A 27,486-nucleotide genomic window follows, 5' to 3' on the forward strand; every position below is an offset into this window, starting at 1 on the left:
TTCGTAAAGGAAGTTTCTGGAGAAACTTAACAAATAAAAAGTCAACACTTTGACCCCTCGAAAATAAAACATTTCGAGTAATTATTCATCCGAAACACTTCCGCTCTACCTTCGAACCACAAAATCGTACTATTGAACACTTAAATAATTTCAAGAAATTCCAAGAAATTAGTAACGAATTTCCGGGGTATTACAAGAGTAGCATTTTAATTTTATTTATTTTCTTTTTCTTTTTCTTTTTCTTTTTTTTTTGAGAAATTCTTTTTCTTTTGTATGCTAAGTGTTGTATTTCCAATTACCCAAGGATTGTGGCTTAGCCACTAATCCCCTTGGTACGATAATTTTGGGCTTAATCCTTCTCTATCTTGATAATGATATGTACGCTTGCGTAGATGTGTGTAAAGTCAAATATTAAATCTTCATTTTATAAAGATAAAAACAAATACACTTTTTTTTTTTGAATGAGGTCATGGACCGTATATTAATAGCAAGCTAGAATGACCATTACATATCATTCCACTGACATTAATAGACAAACAAGAAATTGTGGTGGTACCACGGTGATACATAGGTATAGATCACTAATTAAACAAACAGTGCTCACTAAAAAACCGAGCCTATAAGCTTGCCACAAGACATAACAAATAAGTACGGAAAAAAAAAAAAAAAAAAAAAAAACGCCACAGTGCCTAGCTCCCAAAAGTAGGGAATTATTTAGAAAGAAAAATCTATCTAATAGCAGCCCAAAGGGCCTAAGGGAGAGCCAGCCAAGGCCCACTTGCAGCCCGGCCTAGAACTAATCTCCTCAAGTCATGAAGAGACACGCACTAGCCCCGCGACCAAGCCATTGTCGTCCGCCGCCTGAGTATCATCCTGGAAGGAACCAAGCTGCCAACAGTCCAAACGATGACGCCCCGCCATCGCCTCTGCTTGGAACCGGAACCAGTCCTCTCTGCCGTCCTTGAAAATGGTGCACACGAGCCTCCCCTCTAGCAAGATAAATTGATAAGTTCAAAAGCCGCCCACCAGTGAAGCCATCAGACCGAACTACTTTTGAAATTAGGCCATAGACACCACCCGTCCGACATCAGCCATGTCAGCAGCGCGACCGACGAGCACGTATTGAAAAACGCTGACTAGGGTTTATAGGGAAGATAGCGGCTAGAGAGAGAAGCCTTGAAAGTTGGCACCTTTTCTTTCTTATAGTGGAATAAATCATTAGGAAACTAATCTTGGAAAACAAAGATTAGGAAACCTGTTCTAGAGTTTTATTTATTTTATTTTTCTAAATAGTTATATAAAATCAATTTTCAATTACAGATAATAAGAAAAATACTCAAATTAAAATTTCAAAACCATGCCTAATTTTGGGATGGCCCGATCATGGCCAGTTTATTGGTCCGGTAGGAGTTCGGCCATGCACGATAAGTGCTCTGGGCATGGGTGAGGGCTAGACTTAACATTTAAGTAAATGGACCAGCACATGAATGTCGGGCTTCACATTTAAGTTAATGGGCCAGCACGAGCTCGAGTGCAATAATGAATTGGGCGGCTGAGCACTGCACAAATAGTCCTCCTAAAATGGGTCAGGATAGGCTAGCCCGTTTTCCACCTCTCATTTATAGTCAATACATCTTATAGAGATGGACCAAGGATATTAGAGATAAAACAGAAAAAAATGACTTTTCCAAATGCAAATGATAATGACCCAAAGGGAAAAAAAGCAATGCGTTATAGAGAATTATTGGCCCGACTACATACTGAACTTGCAACAAGTACTGCAGAATCTAATTAAGTTTACAAAATTTCTACCATGTCTCTTCACTTGACATTAGCAAATGTTAGGGCATCTTTAAAGAAAAAGACCAATCAAGAAGCTCCTCAAGTTACCTCACTGATCATCAATAGAACACTGACGTTATTTATGATGATTTTGATGATCATAGGGTGAAAGGAAACAGATTAAAGAAAGAACTGTTTGTAAGGAGAATTCTATTAGACCAAATAATGCATTGGAAAGCTCTTAGGAAACAAAAGGCATAAGAAAGAAGTAGATACTTCATCTACACACTAAAGGGAACTTACATCGTTCGAATGTGAAATCCACACGTGTTCCTACTACACAAGTTCAACTCCATTCAACACAACAAATAGAACTGCAAATGCATCCTTCACTTTTTTATTCTATAGTGTTCATGTTGCACAAAATTAACTGAATGAACAGGTATATAATTCTTTCTTAATTAAAATACTTAGTTTTATGGCTTAGTCATTGAAGACGTACTTGTTCTTTTATTACTTTATGATTTACTTATTCATTCACCTTACTCAATTGCTAGGAGGCCCGTGTTAAAAAGTTTGGGATGGACATATGCATTAAAGATAAAGTTTTACATTTGCCATCACACTTTCTTCAGGTAGTAGAAAATTTTATTATTATTTTATTTTAAAAGTTTCATCCATTTGTATTTCCTTAGAGTTATTTATGTGTGTGTATGAAAATATCAAGGTTCGAAAAATCGCTAGGCGCTAGTCGGGCGGTGGACTAGGGAGGAGCGCCCAGGCGTTTAGGCGGGTGCCTAGGCGGTTTTATATTTTTAAAATTTTTATTTTATTTTTAGGGAAAATTTCACAAACAGTACACCAAGTAAAAGTCACTAATAAAACTTATACATAATTTTCTAAACCAATCATTTTAGTACACGAAATCTGAATCTCGACCCACTATCCATACATGACGTTAATGACGTCGTTAACTTTATGTCATTTTTCATTTGTCAAGGGGTAGTTTAATACTCTCTCACTCTGACTCTTCTTTTTGGTCAAAAAAAAAAAACAAAAAAAAGGTTCTTCTCTCTCTGACTCTCTCTCTCTCCCTCTTTCCACACACCGAAACCCAGAAAACTCTATGACTCCGGCAACCACTGCATCTCCTCCACCATCCAAATCCACACCCATCAAAGTCAATCCCACTTCTAATTCCACCACAACCCTAATTCTAACTTTAACCACCTCGCAGTACACTTCCAATTTACTCTCACACAGTCAACACCACAACCAATTTATGATTTCTGCACTTTCATTTCTTAATTCACCATAGCCACAACTCCACCCTAACAACTCAATGCAATTAACCCAAACATCACCGGTCATCCATTTCAACAATTTAATCAATCTCCCAAGCCAAACAAACATAAGCATTTCCATCAAAAATCTCGATAACAAGTCTTTAACTTCACCATACCTACCAAACTCAATTCCCCAGTTTTCAATCACTAACACAAGAACAAAATAGGACTCAAGTTCGAGATTATACCTTCAAATTTAGAAATAGACTTTGATCAACCCACTCTCAGTTCCCAGAACAAGCTTGATAATCCAAACCCAGTTCCCTAGCTCCACTGCCGAAGATGAACTGGTACGCAGGCCTCACTTTTATTTAGTTGAGCACTACAGCACAGTCCTTAGATCCTCCGCGGTCAGTTTCAACCTCCTATCCTGCACCCCTTCATTCTCCTTGTTTATGTAAAGCCACATCTCATCATCGGTCCCTTCCGTGCTGTCGCTGTCGACGAAGATGCGGTTCAAGTCGGCGTACTCGTTTAGCCATTTATTCGGCCTGGTTCCGTTCGCGTGGGTGGTGACCCATTGGAGAGAGGCCCTGGAGTCCTCGTAGCAAGCGGGTATGGGCCAGGTCGGGAAGAGGCCGTACTCGACGGAGACCGAGATGACGCCGGCGGCAGAGCAGATGGTGGAGACGTAGTCGTGGTAGGTGGAGGAGAAGGAGGACACAGTAAGATATGGGTGAGAGAGAGAGAGAGAGAGAGAGAGAGAGATGGGTGTCCAGAGTAAGAGATAGAGAGAGACCAATTTACCCCTTAAATTATGCCAGGTGGCAGAGGTTTTCACGGCGTTAGTGACGGTGTGTCTACAAAGTGGGTCGGGCTCGAGAGTCCGTGTACCAAAATGATTGGTTTGAAAAATTATGTATAAGTTTTATTAGTGGCATTTACTTGGTGTACTGTTTGTGAAATTTTCCCTTATTTTTATAGCTTTTATTTATGTAATTAAAAATATATAAATTTATAAAGACTCAAAGAGTAATAAACTAAAATTTATAAATTTATAAAGAGTAATAAACTAAATATTTATCCTACTCAATAAAAAAATAAACTAAATATTTATTTAATTAACTATTTATTTAATTAAATAGTTAAATCAATCAATTATTCAACAAAAAAAGAAGCAGTATTCAATTAATCAATTATACTTCTTGATGGCCTGCACGTGCCCATCTTATCCTCCTTCTCTCTGCCACAATTGTACTCTCTCTCCATAATTAACCGGGGCCTCCCTTCTCTCTCTCTCTCTCTCCCCCCTTTGCGAAACCAGCAGCCAGTTAGCCACCATATCCACCTTCTCTCTTCATCCATTTTTTCATTAATAGAATGCATTAATCATTTACCAAGAATAGAGGCGTGGAGCTGCGGTGGCCGCAGGTGCCGGGGGGAGCTCCGGTGGACATGTGGAGCAGAGGCACGGTGGCTTGGTGGGGAGAGCGAATAAAGGTGCGGTCTATTTTTCCAGTTTTGGGGTCGAATGGATTTTGGGTTTTGCTGCTGTCGAGTTTGGGTTTCGGGAGGGAAAAAAAAAAAAAAAAAAGGAGGAGGAAACCGCCCAGAGCGCCCAGGCGGATGATCAGGCTGCCTAAGCGGCCGACCAAATCCTATCCACCTAAAGCTTCCGATTTGCCATAACTCGCCTCGGTTTGCTGTCGCCTAGCGCCTAGGCGGCCTGGGCGGCTGAGTTTTAGAACACTGGAAAATATATGCACCAGATACCTTTATCAATTCCAAATAAATTGATACCTTTATCACAATAAGAAGTTTAGAGGATCCAAATCCAAACATTATCACAAGAATGTAAGGAAAGACGAGTGGAAAAGAAGTTTCAGATAATGTAGGAGGAGTAGCACAAGAACGACCCAGTTACTTGATTGAACGTCCAACCAATTATTATACGAGTCAATAGATTTAGGGTTTTTGTTATTAATGCACACAAGAATTTGTTAACCCGTTGCCTCATTTCTAAATGGTAATCAAAGTTAATTGGATGAAAATAATCAATATTAAGGAAGTAGATCAAAGTTGATTGGTAAGATGACCGCTCCAAGCTAGGTTTAACATATGTAATTTTTATGCAAACCCTAGCTACCACGTTGTTGATAACTTGATGTTTTTGAAAGGATGATGATTCCCTCCAAATAAAAAAAAATTAAAATTGAGCAAAAAGGTCAACCCAATTTTATAATTCAGCATGCAGTACGAGATGTATGACACCCCTATGAGGTCGACAGAAAGAATCATCCTTTTGAACACACAAAACCCTATTCTAAAAACAAATAGAACCCAATATACCCAGAGTTCACCCACCTTTTAGACAGTCCACGCATCATTATTCTAACAAAAACTTAGAAACTTAGAAACATATAAAATAAAAACCAACCAAACTCCAGGTTTTTGCCCACTCAAAAAAATTAAATAATACTAGTAGTCAAGGATGACAGTTCACCCTCCACACCTTCCTCTGCATTTGGAGTCTCCGCCATCTGCACAACATCAATCCCACCATCCAACTCTCCTTTAGCAATCTCAGAACCGGAAACAACCTTGCTACCATCCTCAAAACTTCCATTTCCTAGGTTTTTCACCTGCAAATCTATGTTGATTTCTTGAGCAATCTTGGGCTTATTCTTGCTTCCTTTTGGGCGCCCCAACTTTTTCTTCTTTTGAGAAATCACAAATTTTCCATTCTTGTGCTGCAGCACCAATTGAACATTTTCATCCACTTAACCACAAGTGCAGAGAAAGCAACGTAACGCTTCCCATATCAGCATTCTTCTTCCATAGCCTTCCTTTTGAATCCTACGATCAAATGTTGTTCATGCTCCTCCACATCCATTGCGACATCCACCCTAGATTCCTGAGATGACGACATTATGGCCAGGGGCATCTCAACAACTTGTTTAACAGCACCAACCAGTGTAGGAGTGGTCGGAGCCACCCAATCCTTCAAAAAGCCTGCCTTCTTAATCCCTGCAAACACCTGCTGACAGGACCTGCCCCTGGATTTCACCCTGAAATCCGAAGTGGCCCTGCGGGGTCCACCTTAGAAGAAATTCTTCCAAAAATTTGGCAGAACTTCCCCTAAAATGGACTACCCAAAACCTGTAGAAAGGAAATTTACACTTCTAAATCACTCATCCTTATTCTCCTGGAGCCACCCTGCTCCCCAAATCACAACATCGTCCAATTCACATAACACAAAACGCAACTTGAATAACATTAATCCCACAGGTAATCAGAGTAATTCTAATAGAAAGGTAAACAAGGAAAACCTAATTCAAAGGCAAACGCAGAAGTCATGCTGTTGACTATGCCTCAATTCCATGTACGCCCGACCTCAACTAATTCCGCCTGCAAACTGGACATTTGAAACCGAAGGGCCCAGGGGAAAGTATTTGAAAAACATGTTAGTGTGAGTGGACAAAAATAAAAAATTAAGATGATTTAAATGAAGCAAACATAAATACTTTCCCACTTATTTAAATTTATAAAACCCCGATGCATGCAACGTTTATAAAATTTCATTTCTTAAAATCAGGAAACTGTAATTCAAACCTGCTGAGTATCGTATCATCAGACTAGACCCCGCTAGCCCAGAAATAATATAACAGTGGGGGATGAAGATAGCCATACGAATGAGCTACCCAGGCTCGGGTGATAGCCTCCCAGGCTAAAGTACTCCCATATACTCCCGTTATATACCCACACGCCACTATATGTAGCGATTAGGATACTGGGCTTCAGCATTACTGTCACAAAGACAGTAACCAGCGCCACAAAGGCGGACGGGCTTCGGTGATCCCATCACCTCGCCACAAAGGCGGACAAATCAATGCTAGCAATGATAATAGTCACCCAAAGTATGGCAAAAGAAAATCCGAAAACCACATAAATCCATAAAGCTTCCCCCAAATTCTCACAGTAAGGCGAAATATCATCGACGTGTCCCACACGCCAAAAGTATCTCAAATCAATAGCAGAAAGGCAAGATCAAACACAATCTTAATTCTCAAACCGAAATCATTGCTAAGGCATTCCCAATGCCAAAACCAAATATCAAATAAATAAACAAGAAATAATTCCATCGAAATCCCATTTCGAAAATCTTTCAGAAATCTCAAATCGACGAATGAAATTAAATATGAAATTCCGGAAATCAACATAAATCACAAATTCAAATCCGAGCATAACAAATTAATATCCGCAAGTCGTAACCGAGATAAATCGTAATCAATCTCTGAAAATCATTATTGAAAGCAAATCCACGAGATAAACCGAAATCAAATTCCGAAATAGAATCATATGCTCGATAAGTAATATGTTAATTAAATAAAGCATTAATTCAAGAAAATAAGCGCATGCATCATTATTTAAAAACAAAAGTCCACTCATAGTACTATTTAGGCGATCACGCGTACGAGTTCCTTCGTCGAGCAATAGCTCGATACATCGCCCTGTATATAAATATAATTCGTGAATAACGATTCGGCAATTAAATACGATTCTAATATCTTGCCCTTCTAAATCAAACTTCCAATTTCTTTTCCAATTTAACCAAAACTTCATCATTAACACCAATTCTTTAATTCAAAGTTTCTAGGGCAAAGTTGAGAGAAATCCAACGGTGGAATTCTCGAAAATCAATAACCAAACTATTGAACTTCGGAAAAATTCCGATCAATATCCAAACCTCCTCCAATTTCCACCAAACTGCACATACAAGCTCCATAACATTTATAGGATTTAATTGGGCTAAAACAGAAAATTAAAAACCTACTTTACTCGCCTCCACGTGCCACCCACAGTGGCAGCGCGTGGGCCCCACGCGCCGGAGGCCACCACCTCCGATGTCCACCAAATTTTGGCAGCAGCAACATCACAACAGACCCAACAATTTTCTCAACTACATCACATTCCAATTTTACCTTAAAGCACTCGAAATTGGCCGGTGAAGAAAACCCAGAAAAGCCTCCGAACCCTAGAACTTGAAATCGTCGATTCGACCTCCACACTGCAAATTGAAGTGAATGGCCTTGGGGGAAATGATCACCGGCTTGAGGCGCCCCTACGGTCCCAATTTGGTGGTCGGAAACGGCCGAAAATGGCTGAATCGCCGGAAAAGCTCAAACTGCCCCCGTGAAGTTCTTTGCTTCGATTCGAGGTTTTCCGGCCAAATTGCCGAAATCCAAGGGCACTAGCGTCAAGAGGAGGAAGAGGCGATCACGTGTTGGCCGGTTGCCCGTCGGTTAATGGCCGGACGGCGGTGAATCGAAGGGGATAAGGAATCGCCTGAAGAGGAAAGGGGAGAGATCGGGGAAGAGGAGAGAGAAAGGTGGGTTTCCGGATTTGGAAACCTACCACAGTAAATTTTCATTATTTATACAAATTTCTACCATGAACAGTAACTTTCTTAATTCACTCATAACTTTCGCATAGGAACTCCGATTTTTACGTACCACATATGCACACGCTCGGTTTAACGTCCTCTACAACTTCCATGAAGAACATTTTCTCAAATTTTGACCCGAACAAAAAGTCAACTTTTAGGGCCACTAAAAGTACCGAAACGACAGTAAAAGTGAAAGTAGTTGTCGTTTACCGTCCAAATGACTAGTAAACGGGTAAATTAAGATACGGGACGTTACACCTGCTCCAAGATGACGGGAGTTCCCAACTTCTTGGAGCTATGCACCTCTTGGCCTCTAAGTGATGCATCCCCGTCTGCTACCAGAAGCCTCTCCAACCAGCACCAAGCGACTGCTACTACTCCTGGGCGTCTACTCACAGCTGTCTCCTTCATCGATCCAATAGGGTTAGCCGAAGCCCTCGAAAATAGCAACAAATCAACCATCGCCTCTGCCGGTGGCTTTGCATGCAAGAACCTCATCTTCCCCTTTACCAAAATAAAATTGTAACTTGCAACATCATGTTCAAACAGACCACAGCTTATGCAAAAACCTTTAATCTTTTCATTTTCAAAGGTTAATTCACGTTCCACTTTGAATGAAAACTCAAATAGCTCCAAACCCTAATACGGCACCTGACATCAAACACCTGTCTAATCCTCTGTTCCTCATCCTTTCGATGGACCACTGATTGATCAAAGTGGAGAACATGCCTTAACAACGAACCCACCAAGGCTAGAGCAACCTTGTTTTGTGGCACCAGATGCAGGCCCTTAACAACGATCGATGTTCCTAGAAAATTCAACGGAACCTCCATTACCGATCTGATGCCATCGAACTCACCCAAAACCAGCATAGTGTTTCGATAGAACCGCGGACCACCATGAAAAATCTTATTGCACTCAGATTCACGCTGAAAATGGAAGATGTAACAATCTCCTACATCTTGAATTGTTAGTCCCACTTTGATAGGCCAGATAATCAGGATTGTACCTTTGAAACCCTGAAACTTTGCCTTCGGACCTTACAACCGCTCGACTACTGTAGCAGTTAAAAGCCCAAACCCAGAGTCAAAAAATGATGATACCGAAGTAAAAGTAAGAGGTTCCCATTTGCCTTTTTTGGGCAAAGCATACTTATATACCAACAAGTTTCCTTAGTCAGCCGGAGCTCCACACTCTATATAATCTCCTCAACAAGTAATACCAAATTTGGAGATTGAACACAAAACGCTTAATTCTTCAAGTCTTAACCACAAGGGGTATCATGTTAGTTCATTATAGTTTAGGTCTCACTTTAATCTGGGTCTCAACAGCTACGGCTCTGGTTTGGTCATTTGTTATTGCCAAAAGAAAAGTTTCGGTAGGTTTTCCGAATGTGACCTACAGACTAATGACCTTTAGTCCTCTTTTGGTTATGCATCCCTTTCACAGACTAATGACCTTTAGTCCTCTTTTGGTTATGCATCCCTTTCACTTGGTCTTCACTCGAAGAGTGACAGAAGTTCATTAGCATCATTTCCTTCTATTAATTAACTTAAGAGTTATAGTATCCAGCCACCGTGACGAATTCTATCAACAAATTAGTACAGATCATATGGGTCCTATTTGATACCCAATTATTTGCATGGTCATCCGGCCAATTATATATAACAAATTCAGTGAGGGGTTTCTAAAATTCACAAGAGAATTTAATCTAATTCATACTTATTGTTTTTGTGTGAGAATACGGAACAGGAACTAAGTATGGATCATGATGGGGAGAGAGAAAGAGAGAGAGAGAGAGAGAGAGAGAGAGAGAGAGAGAGACAAGCATGTATAGTGGTTCACCTTGCCTTTGAGGCAAGGCTTCGTCAACTTAGAGATTCCACTAGTAGTGAGGCCAAGTAGCCTTTGTAATATACAAGTGTGGGGATCATGGATCCCATCCCTTCCAAGAAGGGGAGGACTTCCTTTTATAGCTAAAGGAAGTCTCGTTCTATTCTATATTTCCGATGTGGGACAATATGTGTCTATTTGTTTCTCTTGAAGCCTCTTGGAGAGCATGGGAGGGTGGCCTCCTGGCAAGATACCGGCCGAACTCCACCATAGCGAGGTAGCTCGGGTGTAGGTCTACCGGAGGCATGTTGTACACGGGACTAACTATGTCGCGGGGCCCACCTACGAGGTCGTTGGTTATGCTTGGCGGTATGTAATATAGGCAGTATGTATACTTATTATAACAGAATCAGGTATATTTGAAAACAGTAAAACAGAAAATATAAAGTTGCAAGGCTTAAAGTGGTTGAATTCTGAGACTAGTTACAGCATCCCCTCAAATGTACCAATGATATCAACTCTCGACACAAGGGAATGCTAGAATAGCCAGAAGCTCGTTTAAGGCCGATGATGTCAGTCACAGCTAAGACGCAAAGCGACTAGTGAATGCAAACTCCACAACTTGCCTCACCGTCTCAAATTTTTTTTTTCTTCTTGGCTTTTTAATTAACAAATTACCCCTACCTACACTTTTAGCCCCTAAATTACCATTAGCAGACCTGTTTTTTTGAATTCCCATGCGCTAGCATGCAAGGCCCATGCGCAAGGTATTAGATCTTGTGGTCAGATTCCTTCACTTTTTAAATTCTTTCTATTGACAAGTAAATTATGAAATTGCCCTTGTGGTTTGGATAATGTGAATTAACACTGCTGAATGTCAGTAGCATACCAGCATTATGAAGAAATAATATTTCTACATTCTACCTTTGTTTTTCTTAGAAACAACTCATTTATTTAATAATTCCAAAAACTATATTACAATATGAAACTTGAACACTATATCATTTATCTCTGGCTTTGCTGTTTTTACATACAAGTTGCTTTGAATTTCAACTCTTCTCATGGTGAAGAAGTTTCTCCAGCAGGATTTCTTCATGTTTGAGGCTCTCTATGATTTCATTTTCAATTTGTAGCACATTGTCTGCCTAGACACTTCTATCCTAATTCTTCTCATGTTCTTCAATCGGTACATCCGATCCTATTTGTCTATTGCAGCAGGCCAGCAGACTTTCTCTTTGCCATTTGCGATTAATCTGTGTATATGACAAATGCAAACATATGAGTACTGATGCTCAGTAGTATACTAACCCTCAATAGTGTATTGACCCTCAATTTGATTAAAAAACCATTATAGCTTATAAGAATGCAAAAGACCTAATCAAAAGATACTCACAGTTGCAGCAAATCAATGACCCAAATTTCAAGCAGAAAATAAAGACTAACAACAATAATAAGATCAAATATCCACAGAGACTATAGGTAGATATAATTGCAATGACCTTCCCATAAAGTAAACATAAAGATGAGGTTGCAATACAGATAAAATCAGCTAAAGCTACTGACCCTCCGAAATAAACATAAAAATGAGCTTGCAATAAACACAGGGTTGGTGAAATCATGAAGCTAAAGCTTTTGACCCTCAGAAACTGAAGCTCGTACAATTCATTTCATACTATTGTTGGTCACAGAACTCATCATTTTCCATCAGGACAAAGAAATCTCATAAACTAAAGCTGTTGACCCTCATAAAATAAAGCTAATTAATGATCTTTAGAGGGTCCATATAATCATAGATTGCACATATTGCAAAATTTTAATGCTACTGACTCTCAATAATCATAGATTGCACATATTGCAGCATTTTAATGCTACTGACTATCAATAAGCTCAAACAATTAATTTTGTACTATTATCAGTCACATAACATCAATTTTCACCACCTAGCTACACATAAAAATGAGGTTGCAATACACATAGGTTTACTGATCCTCAATAGGCTACTGACCCTCAATAACCTAAATGTTAATTTCTTTGTTAAAGATACTGACCCTTAGAATTTCTCAACCATTGAGAATAATCAAAATTTCTCAACCAAAATCATTTACCTGAGGGAGAGACTGTGACAACACGAGGCTGAAGATACTGACCCTCAGAATTTCTCAACCAAAATTTCTCAGCTAAAGCTACTAAGCATAATCAAATTTTGACAGTGTTGAATGCATAACACAAAAATCAAGCTATAGCTGCTACTGACCTTCGGTAACTACAAGTTTCTCTACTGATCTTCAAGCCCTAGCTTTGCAGGAGCCTCTTCATCGGTGTCGCTCCCTTGCTTCGCCGCGGGGGTCGCCCCCTTGCTCCGCCGCCGAGATTGCCCCCTAGCTTCGCCTCAGGTGTCGCTCCCTAGTTTTGCCGCCGGTGTCGCACCCTTGCTTCGTCGCCGAGGTCGCGCGATTACTTCGTTGCTGGGGTCACTCCCTAGCTTGGTCATCAGGGTCTAGCCCTTGCTTCCGCGCGCTTGTTTCACCTCCGAGGTCGTGCCCTAGCTTCGCCGGAGATGTTGATTTAGAGAGGATTTTGATTTTCAGACGGTTTGGATTTTGGGATCGCTTTGATTTTGGGAGAACTAGATCTGACATATTTGGTTTGAGAGAAAATTGAAATGACAGCTGTGGCAATTGTCGTAATTAACCAGAACTTGTTGTGCCCTTTTGTTTTTGTACAAACATGCCGCTACTGTTACTCATCCTAAAGATGACCGCATGGGCAACAATATATAAATCCTGCGCGTGGGAAGAATTAATGGCCCATTGTAGTTATTGGTAAAGGATAGGATGAGGGATAAAGGATAGGATGAGGGAATTTTATTAAAAATTTATATTCTTTGCTGGATGATCAAATTGATTAATGAAAAAAACCAATTATAGGAAAGTGCGCGCTAGACAAAGGTCTGGACTCTGGACCAACCCAACACAAAGAAAGCAAAAGTACAATTATTCTTTGAGGGCATTTATCAGAAGATTTATGCATCGTTGTCCCATTTTGTACAGCTATGGCGACCGATGAATTATTTTGCTTCTAATCCATTGTCCACAAGAAAAAAAAGTTCATTATGCTTGGAACATGAAGCCATTGACAGTCATCCCTCCATCGACGCAAATAGTTTGCCCTGTTATGTAAGAGGCTGCCGGAAGGCATAGAAATGCCACCAATGCAGACACCTCCTCAGGCTCTCCGGTACGTCCTAATGGGGTTCGAGAGATGACAGCCTCCATAAACTTTTCGTCACTCAAAATCTGTATGTGAACAAGAATCAGTACCGTGAATCAATTGGGTGGTAAAATATAGGTATGCACATCTGAAATCATTTATCTACGATATCTTACAGGTTCAACAAGAGGAGTTTTGATGAACCAAGGAGCAACACTGTTGACTTTAATCTTGTCTTTTGCCCACTCACAAGCCAAGTTTTTGGCCAATTGATTCATTGCTCCTGAAATGTAGTAGAGAAGAGATCGGCCGCCATATATTAACCTTCAATTTGTGGTGTGCAAAATTTTGTGGAATATATATACGTACATATAATCAAATCAAAAGCGTACCTTTAGTTGCACCGTATATACTCCCAACCTCCCCAATTGATACCACACCACAAACAGAAGACAGAAGAATAATGTTACCAGCTCCTGAAGCTTTCAGAAGAGGATGTGCAAGTTGGCACATATTGTAAGTAGATTCAAGGTTGGTACTCATGATGAATGAGTAATCTTCAGCCGTGTACTCAGTTGTTGGCTTTCCTTTAAAAGTTCCCACATTGTTTATCTACAAGATATGTTAACAAGTTGATTTGAGTTTTTTCTTATTTCTTCTTTTAACTAACTCAAGTGGTCTATCATCCCAGCCTATCAGATAAAACCCACACATGCATGATAAGACTATTGGACTTTTTCTTATCAAAACCTCGACAAAGCGAGGAGATGTCATTCAATGATGTAAAAGAAAACAAGATACATCTAATATTGTTCTCGCAATTTAAACACCTGCTTGTCATTAGGTATGGGATTTTTGCAAACTGCCTTGGTGCTGTTAGTACTGGACTCTATGCGGTAGTAGTTGTTTTCAACTCATGAAGACATGATCGATGATTAAAGTACTTACAAAGATGTTAAGTTTTCCATGAAACAGTGATGAGACCTCGTGGATTAGCTCCTCTCTCTGGATTTTTGAAACCACATCACATACTGAGCCAGTGACCTGACGAAAACCTTTCTTCTTCCATTGACTCAAGCATTCATTGAGTTGGGCTTCATTCCGAGAACAAGTATGTACACTAGCACCTAGCCCCGCCAGTTCCTCCACAATTGCATACCTAAAATTGCCAAACATTGATTAGTGCATAAAACTACATATAAAATTACAAATTCTTTAATTGGTCAGTGTTAAAATGTTGATTTTTTTTTTTTTTTGACAGTAGGAAAATTTTTTATGATCATGCATGCAGAATCTTTGAAAAGATACGCGTGTTACAAGTTTTTCATTAATTCTTGTCTTAATTAGTTAAAACACTAATTAATCAGATGAAAATATAAGCATTAAAGAAAGAATGGAAAGAGATCAAGGCTGCAGACCCAATCCCTTTGGTTCCACCGGTGACGAGGGCAGTCATTCCTTCAAGAGACCACCTCCTATCTCTGCTGTTGATGCTAGAATCTGCTCTCGCCATACCTATCTCTCTTGCTTTACCTGCTACCACATTTGATGCTGCTACCTATATATAAAGTATAAACACACCCCACAGACACACGCACACCCCACAGACACACGCACACACACACGTAATTGTGTCCACGTTTTTTACGGGACTGTAAAGTAAGTGGGTAAGGATTTTATAATTTTCGTATATATTTTATAAAGTATAACGAGGGTGTTTTTGATCAATTAAAATTTAGTAAAACCTGCGACATCAAAAGAAGGGGCTTAATTAGCTTTATAGTATAATAATAATATTGTATAAACAAATAAGCAGCTGATAGAGGAATATATGATTAATTTATTAAAAAAAATTTAGTTAAGATCGATCATATTGTATATTTGTGCAAAAAATATGATTTACTATAAATGTACGTACTATTAATTATTTTATTTGTCGGTGCAAGCTAGTGGTATAGTAGTGTTCTTTGCAACTGAGGTGGGAGGTCATTGCTCACCTCTTCTTAATTTTTATCTAATTAACACCGTACGTTTGATTTCTCAACTTGTAATGAAACTTAGACTATCGATCTATTAATTTTTTTTCTTATTACAGATCAACCAAAAATTAATAATCACTATAGCTCGATCCTAAATTCCTAATGAGAACCACATCTCACGGTGAGATTCTCACCAAGCAACATGAGTAATGATACAAAGGCTACGTCCAAAAGTCCTAAGGTGAAGAAATGTTTCTTCAAGCAAAATATATATTCCAAAAAGCTCCCGGCTTAATCTAGTGCATCATGCATTGTTGTATTCCCGTGCATATTTCTCTTTCTAACCATACAATTACCAGTACGCCTATTGTGATTTCCAAACTCAAAATTTCGGATTATAAAGAGAAAACCACAAAAGAAGGTGAGAATAAACAAAAAACCACAAAAGAAAGTGAGAAAAAAAAACGATCACGGATGTTACATAAATAATCAATGACGACAATGTTGTGGTTTTTCAACAGTACTGGAATCACTGATCACCAATCCAAAACTTTGAAAGGGATTTGTAATACCCCGAAAATTCGTAATTAATTTCTAAATGCTTCGGGAATTATTTAAGAGTTCGTTGATATGATTTCGTGGTTCGTGGATGGAGCGGAAGTATTTCGGACGATTATTTATTCGAAAAGTATGGTTTTAGGGGGGGGGGTGCGAAGGTTGACTTTTTATACGTTAGGATTCTGTGAAAACTTCCTTCACGAAAGTCGTAGAGCGCGTCGATACGAGTTCGTGCATATGTGGAACGTGAAAATCAGAGTTTGTATGAAGACGTTATGAAGTTTGTGGATTTTTCTATAAATATAGAAAAAATCCGGATTTATTCATAAATCCAGAAATTTTCCCATTTTGCGTTTCAGCCCCCATTCTCTCCGTTCTCTCTCCTCAGAACCCTCGGGTCCCGACCGACCCGACCCGAAGTTTTCTCTCTCCTCCGGCGTTCTCCGGCCACGACCCGACCTTCCCTGTGATCGCCGCAAGCCGCCCAGTCGCTCTATGGCACCATCTTGCCCCGCCGCCGCCCCCAGAGCTGGATCGAAGACACCACAGCCGTGCGAAACCCGACCCAGCCGGAGATCCCCGATTCCGGCGTTGCACGGACCGATCCTTCTCAGTTTTGGAATCTCCTCCTCCTTCTGATCATCCTCATATCCTCCTTGCATGACGATTTGGAGTGTAGAGCGATAGATCAAGGTTTGAAGTTTTTGACGGTTCTGATTCAATCTGGAATCTGATCAGAGGGTTGAGATTAATCCAACTTCCAAGCTCGATCTAGGACTATCTAGACCGAATCTCGCTTAGCTCCAGGTGATTGATGGAGCGTATTTGAGTCCTTATCTGCGGTGAGAAGACGCAGCAGGAGCTAGAGGTGAGTAAATCTCACATGGTTCATTTACGAACCGAATTATTTAATTGTTGGAATTGCTGTGATAATTGTAAATCGTTTTCAAATTTAATGCTTTGTTTGAAATAATATGAACTCGATCGACTACGGTTCATAGGGCTACGGCTCCCAGGTAAAAAAATGAATTTAAGTATAAAATGAATTTCTTGGTTTTAAAGTGTGTGAACTATAGTTGGTATTAGTGGTCATTCTTGTGTAGATGATTACATATATATATATTTATGTGGTATATATATATCTGGATGGTGTGGCATTGTGATATGTAGACTTTTGGTGTTTTCATTCACATTATTGAATTGAACTTCCACTTATGCCGGAATTATATTTGAGGACTTATATTGTTGAATGAGTTATTGAAATTATGATGTGACAATTGAGAGTCGGGTGGAATTTCTTTAAATGGCTGAATTCTGAAGGTTACTGTGGTTAACCTGGGTGCAATGTCATCGTAAGGCTGAACCTCGATGGAGGCAACAGGTTACGGTATGGTTAGAGCTCTAGTCATGTTGCATGCACAGTTTCATGATGGTAACTGGGTTATTGCATCATGGGTGTGTAGTCTGTGTTTACGTACCGTCATGGTGGTAACGACGTTACTGCATCATGAGTACGTAGTTTTCGGAGAATGTTCTGGTGTTCTTTCCTTAATTCATATGTGAGAATTGGAATGCTATGAATTCTATTGTTGATTTAATTGTAATCTCCTGAACTAAACTTTCGATGCAGAGATTACTAATTGTTACCTAGTGTGATTATATGTTTGGTTGTGTTTGTGGAGTTAAATGTTGTTGCTTTAATTTATCTCACGAGTTGAGAAATTATAAGCATGAGTGACGTGAGTCACTTTATTTGAGTTTACTCATACAGGCTGAAAAGCTTATCGGGTTTGTTGTTTACATTCCCGGTGCACTATTCTATGGTGTAGGGGTTATTGTGCAGGTTAGAATATCGATCAATCGTCATCAAAGCTGAGGTGTACGTTCGGTAGCGTGGACGTGGAAGGGTACTCTTGGTTCTAGTCTTCCGCTGTGTTGTGAGTGTAGAGGGTTCGTTTACTTATTGAATTGATATTCAGTTTAATTTGTAAACTATTGTAATGTAATATGTGACTCTAAAGAACGAGTCGGTATTGACATTGTGAGTTCAGTTTGTTTGTTGCTTAGTTTATTTGAAAATTTTTCTAAGAATCTTCTTGTGATTGTTTGTTCTCGCGTTTCGGATTTGAATTCCTTTATTCAAAATTCGGGGCGTGACAGGATTTCTCTGGGATAAGTCTTGAATACAACCGCTGCAATCACTGATCACCAATCCAAAACTCTGAAAGGGATTTCTCTGGGATAAGTCTGGAATACAACCGCTGCAACTTACGCAACCAACAGACTTTATAACGGAGGGGCAATATTGATAATTTCACGCGCTGTTATTTATTAGGGTAAAAAAAAAACTTTCATCGTCCTCTCCTTGCTCGTCTATCATCAACCCCAAACCACTTTCTCCATAGGCATAAAAACTGAATGAATTCCAGAAATGCTTAAGACCCGTGTCGTGTCGACAAGGATTTAGATCTGTTTCACATCAACCTCGTGAACCCAATCGTTAATATTATTGCATTAATCGATTAGGCTGTTGTTTTCAGTAGTTTTCACCTTATTCAGTATTCCTTCGAATGAAAGATCCGTCGAGATCCAGATCTTCTATTATTATTGATGACTATAATTGAGTATCGGATTACCACGAGCTCTGCACTAATCTATAACCCAGATCTTTTGTTGATGGTACAAACCCAGATTTATGACCGTCAACTATAATTGAATATTGTATTTTTAACTTGAGGAACGTTCCGGCGATCAAGAACAAGAAATTTGTAGGATTCGTAGCGGAGTTATAGAAATTTGTCGAATACACAAGATCACCACCATCCCCACCATTTGGATTCTCTTTCTTCACTCAAATTCAATCACTTTCAGAACAAACTAAGTATTGAGTGCATGATCTTTATTGAAATTGGGACTTAGTTGCAGTTGACGAAGGCGTGGGATAACTGGAAGGATAAATTCAAAAGTAATTCGGATTACCTCATTCCTTCCAGAAACCTCACCATGTATTGTTTTTTATTAATATTCAGAGCAGCTTAGGATTTAGCTTTGAGTCCACCCAAAGAGATTCAGATTCCAAGTGGGTGCTTTGGTTTCTGATTCGTGATGGGTTTTCCTGAATTTCTCTTTCAAAACTGGCCATTTCTGGAGTGATTCTGATCTGGGTTTTTACTACCCGACTGTTTTTGTGTTTGAAGTTGGAATCTCATTTGGTCGATGAGATGAGAAGAGACGTGGTGGCTGGCTTAAATAACACGACTCCCCCCTATCTTGTCGTCTTGTGAGAATAGACCACTAAGTCCCTCAGAATTTTCACATTAACAGCCATCAGTTTTACCCCCTAACGTCCGTCGATGTGAAATTACCGAACGCCCCTAATTTGTACGAAATTGTGGCTCTGCTAACACCACGTCTCCTCTCGTCAGCTGCTGTAACTTTTAGCCTGCGCATTCCAGGCTCCTCCATTTCTCTGACCCATAAAGAAGATAGGCATGCGCAGGCACCCATAATTGATACTGCACCCATAAAGAAGATAGGCATTCCAGCCTCCTCCATTTCTGCTGTAAACATAATTTGTTTTTAGGGTGCAGTATCAATTAGTAGATATGACAGCTACTTTTATCCTAGCTTGGCATTGTCCTAATTGACAGCTACTTTAATTGGCAATATCCTAGCTTGGCATTGTCCTAGCAATCGTGTGATTCGTGTCCACGTTTTTTACGGGACTGTAAAGCATGGGTAAGGATTTTTTAATTTTTGTATATATTTTATACTTTAAACGATTGTTTAACATATGTAACAAGGGAGTTTTTTATCAATCAAAATTTAGTAAAACCTGCGACATCAAAAGAAGGGGCTTAATTAGCTTTATAGTATAATAATAATATTGTATAAATAAATAAGCAGCTGATAGAGGAATATATGATTAATTTATTAAAAAAATTTAGTTAAGATCGATCATATTGTATATTTGTGCAAAATATATGATTTACTATAAATGTACGTACTATTATACTTGTGGGATATGTTTGACAATGTAACTAGTGTTCAAGTAAATATATTGTCTGGCTCAAACTTTAGGTTACTTGCTCTAGTTGTAATAGTGTTTGTATTAGAGATAATCTCGGAGAATCTTAGTAGATATCCAATCAATGTACGATTATATTTCCATGTACAACTCTATCTCTATGCTTGTAATCCTCTATATAAAAATGCCCCTATTATCAATGAAAACAAGACTCAATTCTCTCCCAAATATTGATTCCCTAAAACACGTTATCAGCACGAAGCCCTAACTCTGAAACCCTAAAATCGTAAACTTCAAACCCTAGCTTCCACCGCTGCACATCTTATTGCCCTTGATCCCAGGGGCCCAAAACCGGCGGCGGAACAACTTGAACCGGCCGAAAAATTACCAAACCGGCCGCCTGAAGTTCCGGACCGGTTTGGTTTGCCTCGCTAGCCCTCTGTTAGCCTCGCTTACGCATACCATCGCGCGCGCCTGTCGACAGCTGCACGAAACCCTCGCTCACCTGCCGCAATCCCTCGACAGCGCCTCGCCAGATCACGCGCAAGCCTCGCACACACCTGCGCACAAGCATTGACAGCACCTTTCGGCAGCATATGCACTCACCACTCGGCAGCACCCCTCAGCAGCTTCTCAGTAGCATCTGCGTGCACCCCTCGGCAGCACTAGCGCAGACTCTCGGCAACACCTGCCAACACCTGCGCAGCCCCTGTAGCAACCTTGCATCCTCCAGCGCACAGCCCTGCTAGCCTCGCCTGCAGCCACCGCCATCCAAGCTCCGGCCACCGCCAACCACCGGTTTCCGGCAATTTTTCCTACGACTTTTCCTGCACTTCTCTAACGACTTTTCCAGCGACCTTTTCCGGCAATTTTTCGACATTTTTTTTGAGGTATGGTTTACTAAACGTTCCCGTTTTTGAAGTTTTTATTTTCTTTCTCTTCTTTTCTCGGGGACTTGCAAACTCCCTTCTTCTACCCCCCTTTCTTCATCACAGGGGAGACCTAATTAAGCCGAACTGTGGGGGTTCGTGCTCACTCCAAGCTTGGAGCTTGTAGAGTCCTCCAAACTTAGAGTTTGTTGAGAAGTTATGATCGACCACAAACGCATCATTGTTTCGATCTAATCCAATACCTCTTGGAATCAGATTTCTTGGAAGCGACTACGCTCAGAAATCTCTAATTTCTTGGAAGCGATTACGTTCGGAAATTCATAATTTCTTGGGAGCGACTACGCTCAGAAATTTTATATGTTTTCGTGGTAGCCTTTTTACTCTCCGAAACTAACCCTAATTTCTTGTTCTCTTTCAGGATGAGTAACCTAAACAAACTAGACTTCGCTCCATTGGGAACAACTGGCTCTGGATATCACAGGTGCATTCGTAATGTCCGCCAGCATCTCAAGGCCTATGGAATCTTGGATACGATTCTCGAGCCTAGCCAGGACGTGCTAACTATTGAGCAAGCTCTAACTTTGGAAGCAAATAGAGCAGCCTTAGAGGCAAATAAGGCGAAAGCTATCATCCTAATGACTCGTCATATGGATGATTCGCTCCAGTACGAGTATATGAATTAAGAAGACCCTAGAAGGCTGTGGGTCTCACTTGAAGAAAGATTTGGCAACGTTCGTGACTCTCTGCTTCCTAACCTAGAAGTGAGATGGCATAGCCTCCGCTTCTGTGATTTCAAGTCAGTTCTTGACTACAACTCGGAAGCATTTCGCATTAAATCTTTAATGGAATTCTGTGGAAAAGATATCATAGATGCGATGTTGATTGAGAAGACTTTCTCTACCTTCCCCATCTTTGCTTTGATGCCTTCTAAGAACTATCGAGTCGATGTTACAGTAGAACGGATCACAAGGTTTCATGAGCTCATTGGAGTCATGAATGTCGCTGAAAAGCATGACAACATCCTTGTAAAGAACTATAATTCGAGACCCGTGGGAGCATAACATATATTTCAAGTCAGTTCTTGACTACAACTCGGAAGCATTTTGCATTAAATCTTTAATGGAATTCTGTGGAAAAGATATCATAGATGCGATGTTGATTGAGAAGACTTTCTCTACCTTCCCCATCTCTGCTTTGATGGCTTCTAAGAACTATCGAGTCGATGTTACAGTAGAACGGATCACAAGGTTTCATGAGCTCATTGGAGCCATGAATGTCGCTGAAAAGTATGACAACATCCTTGTAAAGAACTATAATTCGAGACCCGTGGGAACAGAACATATTCCGGAGTCCAATTATAGTCGCGCCCCTAAGGGAGGGCGCCAAGAGCGAAACTCTAAATCTTGGGACATTTCTGGACATTTTGGTCCATATTCTCTCTCTAATGAGGAAGGTAAGCGCCAAAATAGGCGAACACGAAACCTTCAATATCTCACTTTCACCCGTCCTGATCTCTCTTTCGCAGTCAACCAGGTCTGCCAATTTATGCATCGTCCCACTTCTACACATTGGGTTGCCGTCAAGCGCATTTTGCAATATGTTAAGCATACTCCATATCATGGTATCTTCTACAAGCCTTCTTCTCTTAATCTTCTTGCTTATTCCAATGCGGATTATGCGGGTGATCCTGATGATCGTCGCTCTACCGGTGGGTATTGTATGTATCTTGGTTCCAACTTAGTTTGTTGGAGCTCCAAGAAGCAAGGGGATGTTTCACGGTCCAGTACAGAGGCCGAATATCGACAACTTGCCTATATTGCTGCTGCTATCTCTTGGGTTCGTGCCTTATTTCGTGATTTGCATTTGTCTCTTGCTTGTCCTAAGCTCTGGTGTGATAACATCAGTGCCATTTCTCTTGCTTCTAACCCGGTGTTTCATGCTCGCACTCGTCATGTTGAAGTTGATTTTCATTATGTTCGCAAGAAGGTGGTTCGACATGAGCTTCAAGTGGGTTATGTCTGTACTGCTGATCAAACAGCTGATATCTTTACCAAAGGGCTTCTTCCCTCTCGCTTCACATTCTTAGTTTCCAAGCTTCCTGTCCTTCCTCGGCCACTTCGCTTGCGGGGGTGTAATGAACACAATAAGGAAAGAACCACGTCTGCATATATTCCTGAATGTTCTTAATAATTATACTTGCTCTCCACGTTCTGTATCTTTCTGTATCTATTGCTTAAGTATCAAGCATGATAAGATTTAGTTTGTATAGGACTCAAACTCTCTGTATAAATACTGTAATATATGATCAAAGCGTGTGTGCTATTGATTCTATTCACTATGCTTCTTATACACAAATGGTTTTCTTCAAGCTCAAGCAATCCAAAGAGGCGCATTTCTGCCCATCCCCGCCGGGTACACGTGGTGGTTCAAGGCGGCAGTGATGCCTACGAGCTCATGGTGGACTTGTGTTGGAGAGGAAAGATCCCACATTGGAAAAGTGACAAATAAAATATAACTTATAAGTGGGTGGATCTCACCCAATTGTACCGAGGCCTTTTGTGATTAAAACCCAACACCTATTTGGGTGGTTAAGTTGGGACAGTATCGGTACAATGGTGGGCTACGGGCCACGCTTGTCGCTGTTTAACATGGTATCAAAGCGGGTCCCTCTCCAATTGCGTCTCCACGTAGGCACGTATCATGAGCCCAAATTGGGGTTCCTTGTATTGCCATTGAAATTACCAAGTGTCCAATGTGGGCCTTGGATTGTATTGACCAAGTCTCCAATATGAGACTTGTGTCCCAATTTCCAATATGGGAATTGGATGAATGAATTTCACGTGCAGATCTAGAGTTAGGTTGCACGTGAGGGGGCGTGTTGGAGAGGAAAGATCCCACATTGGAAAAGTGACAAATAAAATATAACTTATAAGTGGGTGGATCTCACCCAATTGTACCGAGGCCTTTTGTGATTAAAACCCAACACCTATTTGGGTGGTTAAGTTGGGACAGTATCGGTACAATGGTGGGCCACGGGCCACGCTTGTCGCTGTTTAACAACTTGGACACCAACATTATCATATCCAACCACGTCTACACCGGTAATGCATGGTTATCCTCCTTTCACCTTTAATGAGTTGTTCAGAGCTAGTAAGCTTCCTTTGCCTTACCCCAAATTCAAGAAATCAATGTCAACTAGGGGATTGAATTTGTCTTAAGTTTCTTGCATTCCCTTTACAATTGGCTGGTATGGGAACATATCACAAGGAGGACTCTAAAAGTTGAATGCTGCTATAGAGGAGGGTCACCATTCTTGTGGATGTTGATTTGATGAAGATCACAATGTACACTGATAGGTTCATAGCCCCTTTGCCTAAAGCTGAAGGCACTGATTTCCAAGCCCCAAATGGGAAGTCAAATTATGATCATTGCAACAAAACTAGTGGATTTTCCATTAAAGGCCACAAGGTGAAGTGGGCAAACTGGGGTTTTCATGTTGGGTTCAAGGCTAGAGCAGGAATGGTAATTTAAACAGCTTCAGTATTTGATGCCACAAAGAAGAAGTATAGGAGGGTGTTATATAGAGGGCATGTGTCTATGAGACCTTTGTACCTTACATGGGGATTCCCAATGAATGGTATTTCAGGACTTTTATGGATATAGGTGAATTTGGGTTTGAGAGATCAGCTGACGCTCTTCAGCCATTAATTGATTGTCCCGGAAATGCTGAATATGTAGATGGGTTTATGGCTGGGGCTGATGGGGAGGTACAGAAGGTACCAAGGGCTATTTGCATTTTTGAATTGTACTCAGGTGATGTTACAATGAGACATACTGAAATTAATGTACCTAGCAAATTGGTAAGGTAGTGTTTGATTAATTGAGCTTGTGATGTTGAACATTGAGCTTTGTACAAGAAAAGGAAAGGTGATATTGATATAAATTGGGCGGTTTTGCAGATAAGAAGTGGGCAGCAGGAGAAGACTCTAGTGGTTAGAATGGAGGCTACTGTGGGTAACTATGATTACGTTATTGATTGGGAATTCAAGCAAAGTGGCACCACTAAAGTTGGGGTAAGTTTCTTTTTCTTTTGGTCCTCTCTGATTTTCATGTTGCTGATGATTGAAATTTTCTTTTGTTCTTTTTAAAGGGTAACCAGAGCAGTATATCAAAACCAATTCACTAATACTTGCTGGAACTATCTACATTTCTCTCCAAGCAGTAGTAGATTTAGAACTTTTGATTATTCCAGAGTTATGAAGAAAATCCCTAGTCTTGAATATTAACACTACTGCAATTTTGCAAGCCATAACTTTCTACTTACTTCAAAGTTACCTTTTTAAAACATTTTATCAAACACCTTCATTTTCATTTCAAAAGTAAAATTCAATAAACCAAGTTCCAATGGGGGCCTATTCATTACCTAGATTTGTTCCATCTGTCTCTAAAACCAAAAGTCTAAATAATGAATACATCTGAGAAGTCCAAATTGCATTCCTTGATTTGATTTGAGAGATATTAAACCTTAATTCACATTTATTCATGAGTTTGAGAAAGTCTTGTGTCAGGCGGTCAGACCACTAGATTTGTCATATGAAAAAGTCGCATGGTAAATTATTCAAAACATATACTCAAATAACTCATTTCATTCAAAGTATAAAAAAAAAGGTAAAAATTACGCATTCTTCTCTGATTAATCGATCAGACCAATACAGTGAGGCCGAGTACCCGACCACTAATACCAAATGTTCTTCTCTAATAAGTTGTCCACTTTGTTTCCAGGTGGGCTTGACTAGTGTCTTGGAGGTGAAGGCCACGTCATACACAAATGCTGACCAGATGACGGAAAACGTGCACGGAATGTTACTCTCAAAAAACACTCTTGCCATTAACCACGACCACTTCCTCACGTCCTATCTCGACCTACAGTAACGACAACTCCTTTGTCAAAGCCGAAACTGAGGTCGAGGCTAGGCTACGGCTAATTTGTTAATAGTGAATCAGAAGTTCATTTTGCATATCCCGAGTACAATGTCAAGTATGCCGAGCAGAAAATCAGAAATTTCATTATGCAAATGCAACCAGTTTCGGCAACCCTACTGGCGTAAATTGATAGCTTTTTTACTTCAAAAAAAAATTCTAAATTGAAAACTCGGCTAGTATCGTCTATTCCACACAATCAACACTTTCAGCATAAACTCCACACTCTCCGTCCCTTTCTATGATCCACTGTAAATGGACATTATGTAACCTAGACATGTTTTCTCCAACATTGAAATGTATAGAACTAATCAATTTAGGCCAATTTTAAGCGTTTAAGAAATTGCAATTAGACATTAAACATAATAGGGACCAAAAGTGTGATTCAAAAATATTTAAAACGAATCAGTCCACATTCTACAGACCTCAATAAGGTCAGACCCACAACAAAGACGAGACAAATTAATCTGCCCATACTACAAAGATCATTCTGAAAATTAGGTACTCATAACCCTGCTTGTGCCAAAGAAATAATATAACATCTAAAACTGCATGCGTTGCTACAACTGGGTCATGTAACTAGTAAACCTGTAGAAAAATCATTCTATCTTCACCTTTGACCATCTATTTGGTTGGTATTACATCATCATGCACAAAAGTAAAGATAATCTATGCCCAGAAATGTAGCTTCAATAAAATATGAATCTCAACAAAAATTTCCTCGTCACCTTGATGGTTCACCTTGAGTTCTCAGTCTGGTCCAATCAGTTGTAAATTGTAAGCGTCTGCCCTACTACCAACAGCTGGATGATCCTCGTGACATAAACTAACCAACACAACAAGAATGGAACTACTAATAACTCGGCATTCGAATCTAAGCCACATAGAGACTCTTTAGTCTTCAGTGCCAAAAAAGCAAAGTCCTGACATATCCTACTTCTGCTAATCAAGCTGTTTTCACTTTACGTGAGGGAGGTCGTCGAAATAAACTGATTAGATCATCAAGACCCTGCAGAAGCATTTTAGCAATTGTCAGCAACTTATCCATTGAAGCCACTACAAATAAAATGAGTGGCATAATAAACATGTTTCTTCTTTAATAGTAGAAGGAATAGAAGCAATACCCTAGTTGTGATGACAAGAAAACTGAAGAGCACTATCAGATAGGATCCCAGTACTAGAAGCAATAACAAGTCAAATGTCATACTGGCCACCTGAAATAAAGATGGTGTAAAGAGATTGTGATATACATCAGCCAAATATATAGCAAGTTTGAAAATAAAAGAAATTCGGAAGAGAGTCATATTTAAGCTTGAGGATTATCATAGTTAGACAGCATTTATATGGCTGGTTCACAAATAGAACGATTAGAAACACCGAAAGAAGAAAAATAAAAGAACCCCATCATTATATAGTGACCTAAGGTACACTCAAAACAAGAAATTTGCAGTTACTAATATGGAATCCATCAGTAAGATCTGAATATAAACTTTTA

General features: G+C 39.9%; 1 protein-coding gene, 1 long non-coding RNA gene and 1 pseudogene across 2 annotated transcripts; 1 reads left to right on the top strand and 2 right to left on the bottom strand.

The window, feature by feature from the left end:
* Window positions 1-13,286: 13,286 nt before the first annotated feature.
* On the bottom strand, window positions 13,287-15,117 carry LOC133727801 (tropinone reductase homolog At2g29290-like). Its single transcript, XM_062155203.1, has 5 exons — window positions 14,976-15,117; window positions 14,506-14,716; window positions 13,950-14,169; window positions 13,734-13,840; window positions 13,287-13,643 (listed from the first exon to the last, which is right to left on the bottom strand). Exons 1-5 carry the CDS (start codon window positions 15,068-15,070, stop codon window positions 13,458-13,460), a joined length of 819 nt encoding a protein of 272 aa, XP_062011187.1. The 5' UTR covers window positions 15,071-15,117; the 3' UTR covers window positions 13,287-13,457.
* Window positions 15,118-22,556: 7,439 nt separating this feature from the next.
* The window catches only part of LOC133730703 (primary amine oxidase 1-like), a 76,728-nt pseudogene continuing 71,798 nt past the window's right edge, over window positions 22,557-27,486 (top strand).
* Window positions 26,348-27,479, bottom strand: LOC133732875 (uncharacterized). The gene is made up of 2 exons (XR_009857358.1): window positions 27,116-27,479; window positions 26,348-27,000 (listed from the first exon to the last, which is right to left on the bottom strand). It is a non-coding gene; the product is annotated as an uncharacterized LOC133732875 (long non-coding RNA).

This window comes from Rosa rugosa, chromosome 2, assembly GCF_958449725.1.
Source record: "Rosa rugosa chromosome 2, drRosRugo1.1, whole genome shotgun sequence".
NCBI lineage: Eukaryota > Viridiplantae > Streptophyta > Magnoliopsida > Rosales > Rosaceae > Rosa > Rosa rugosa.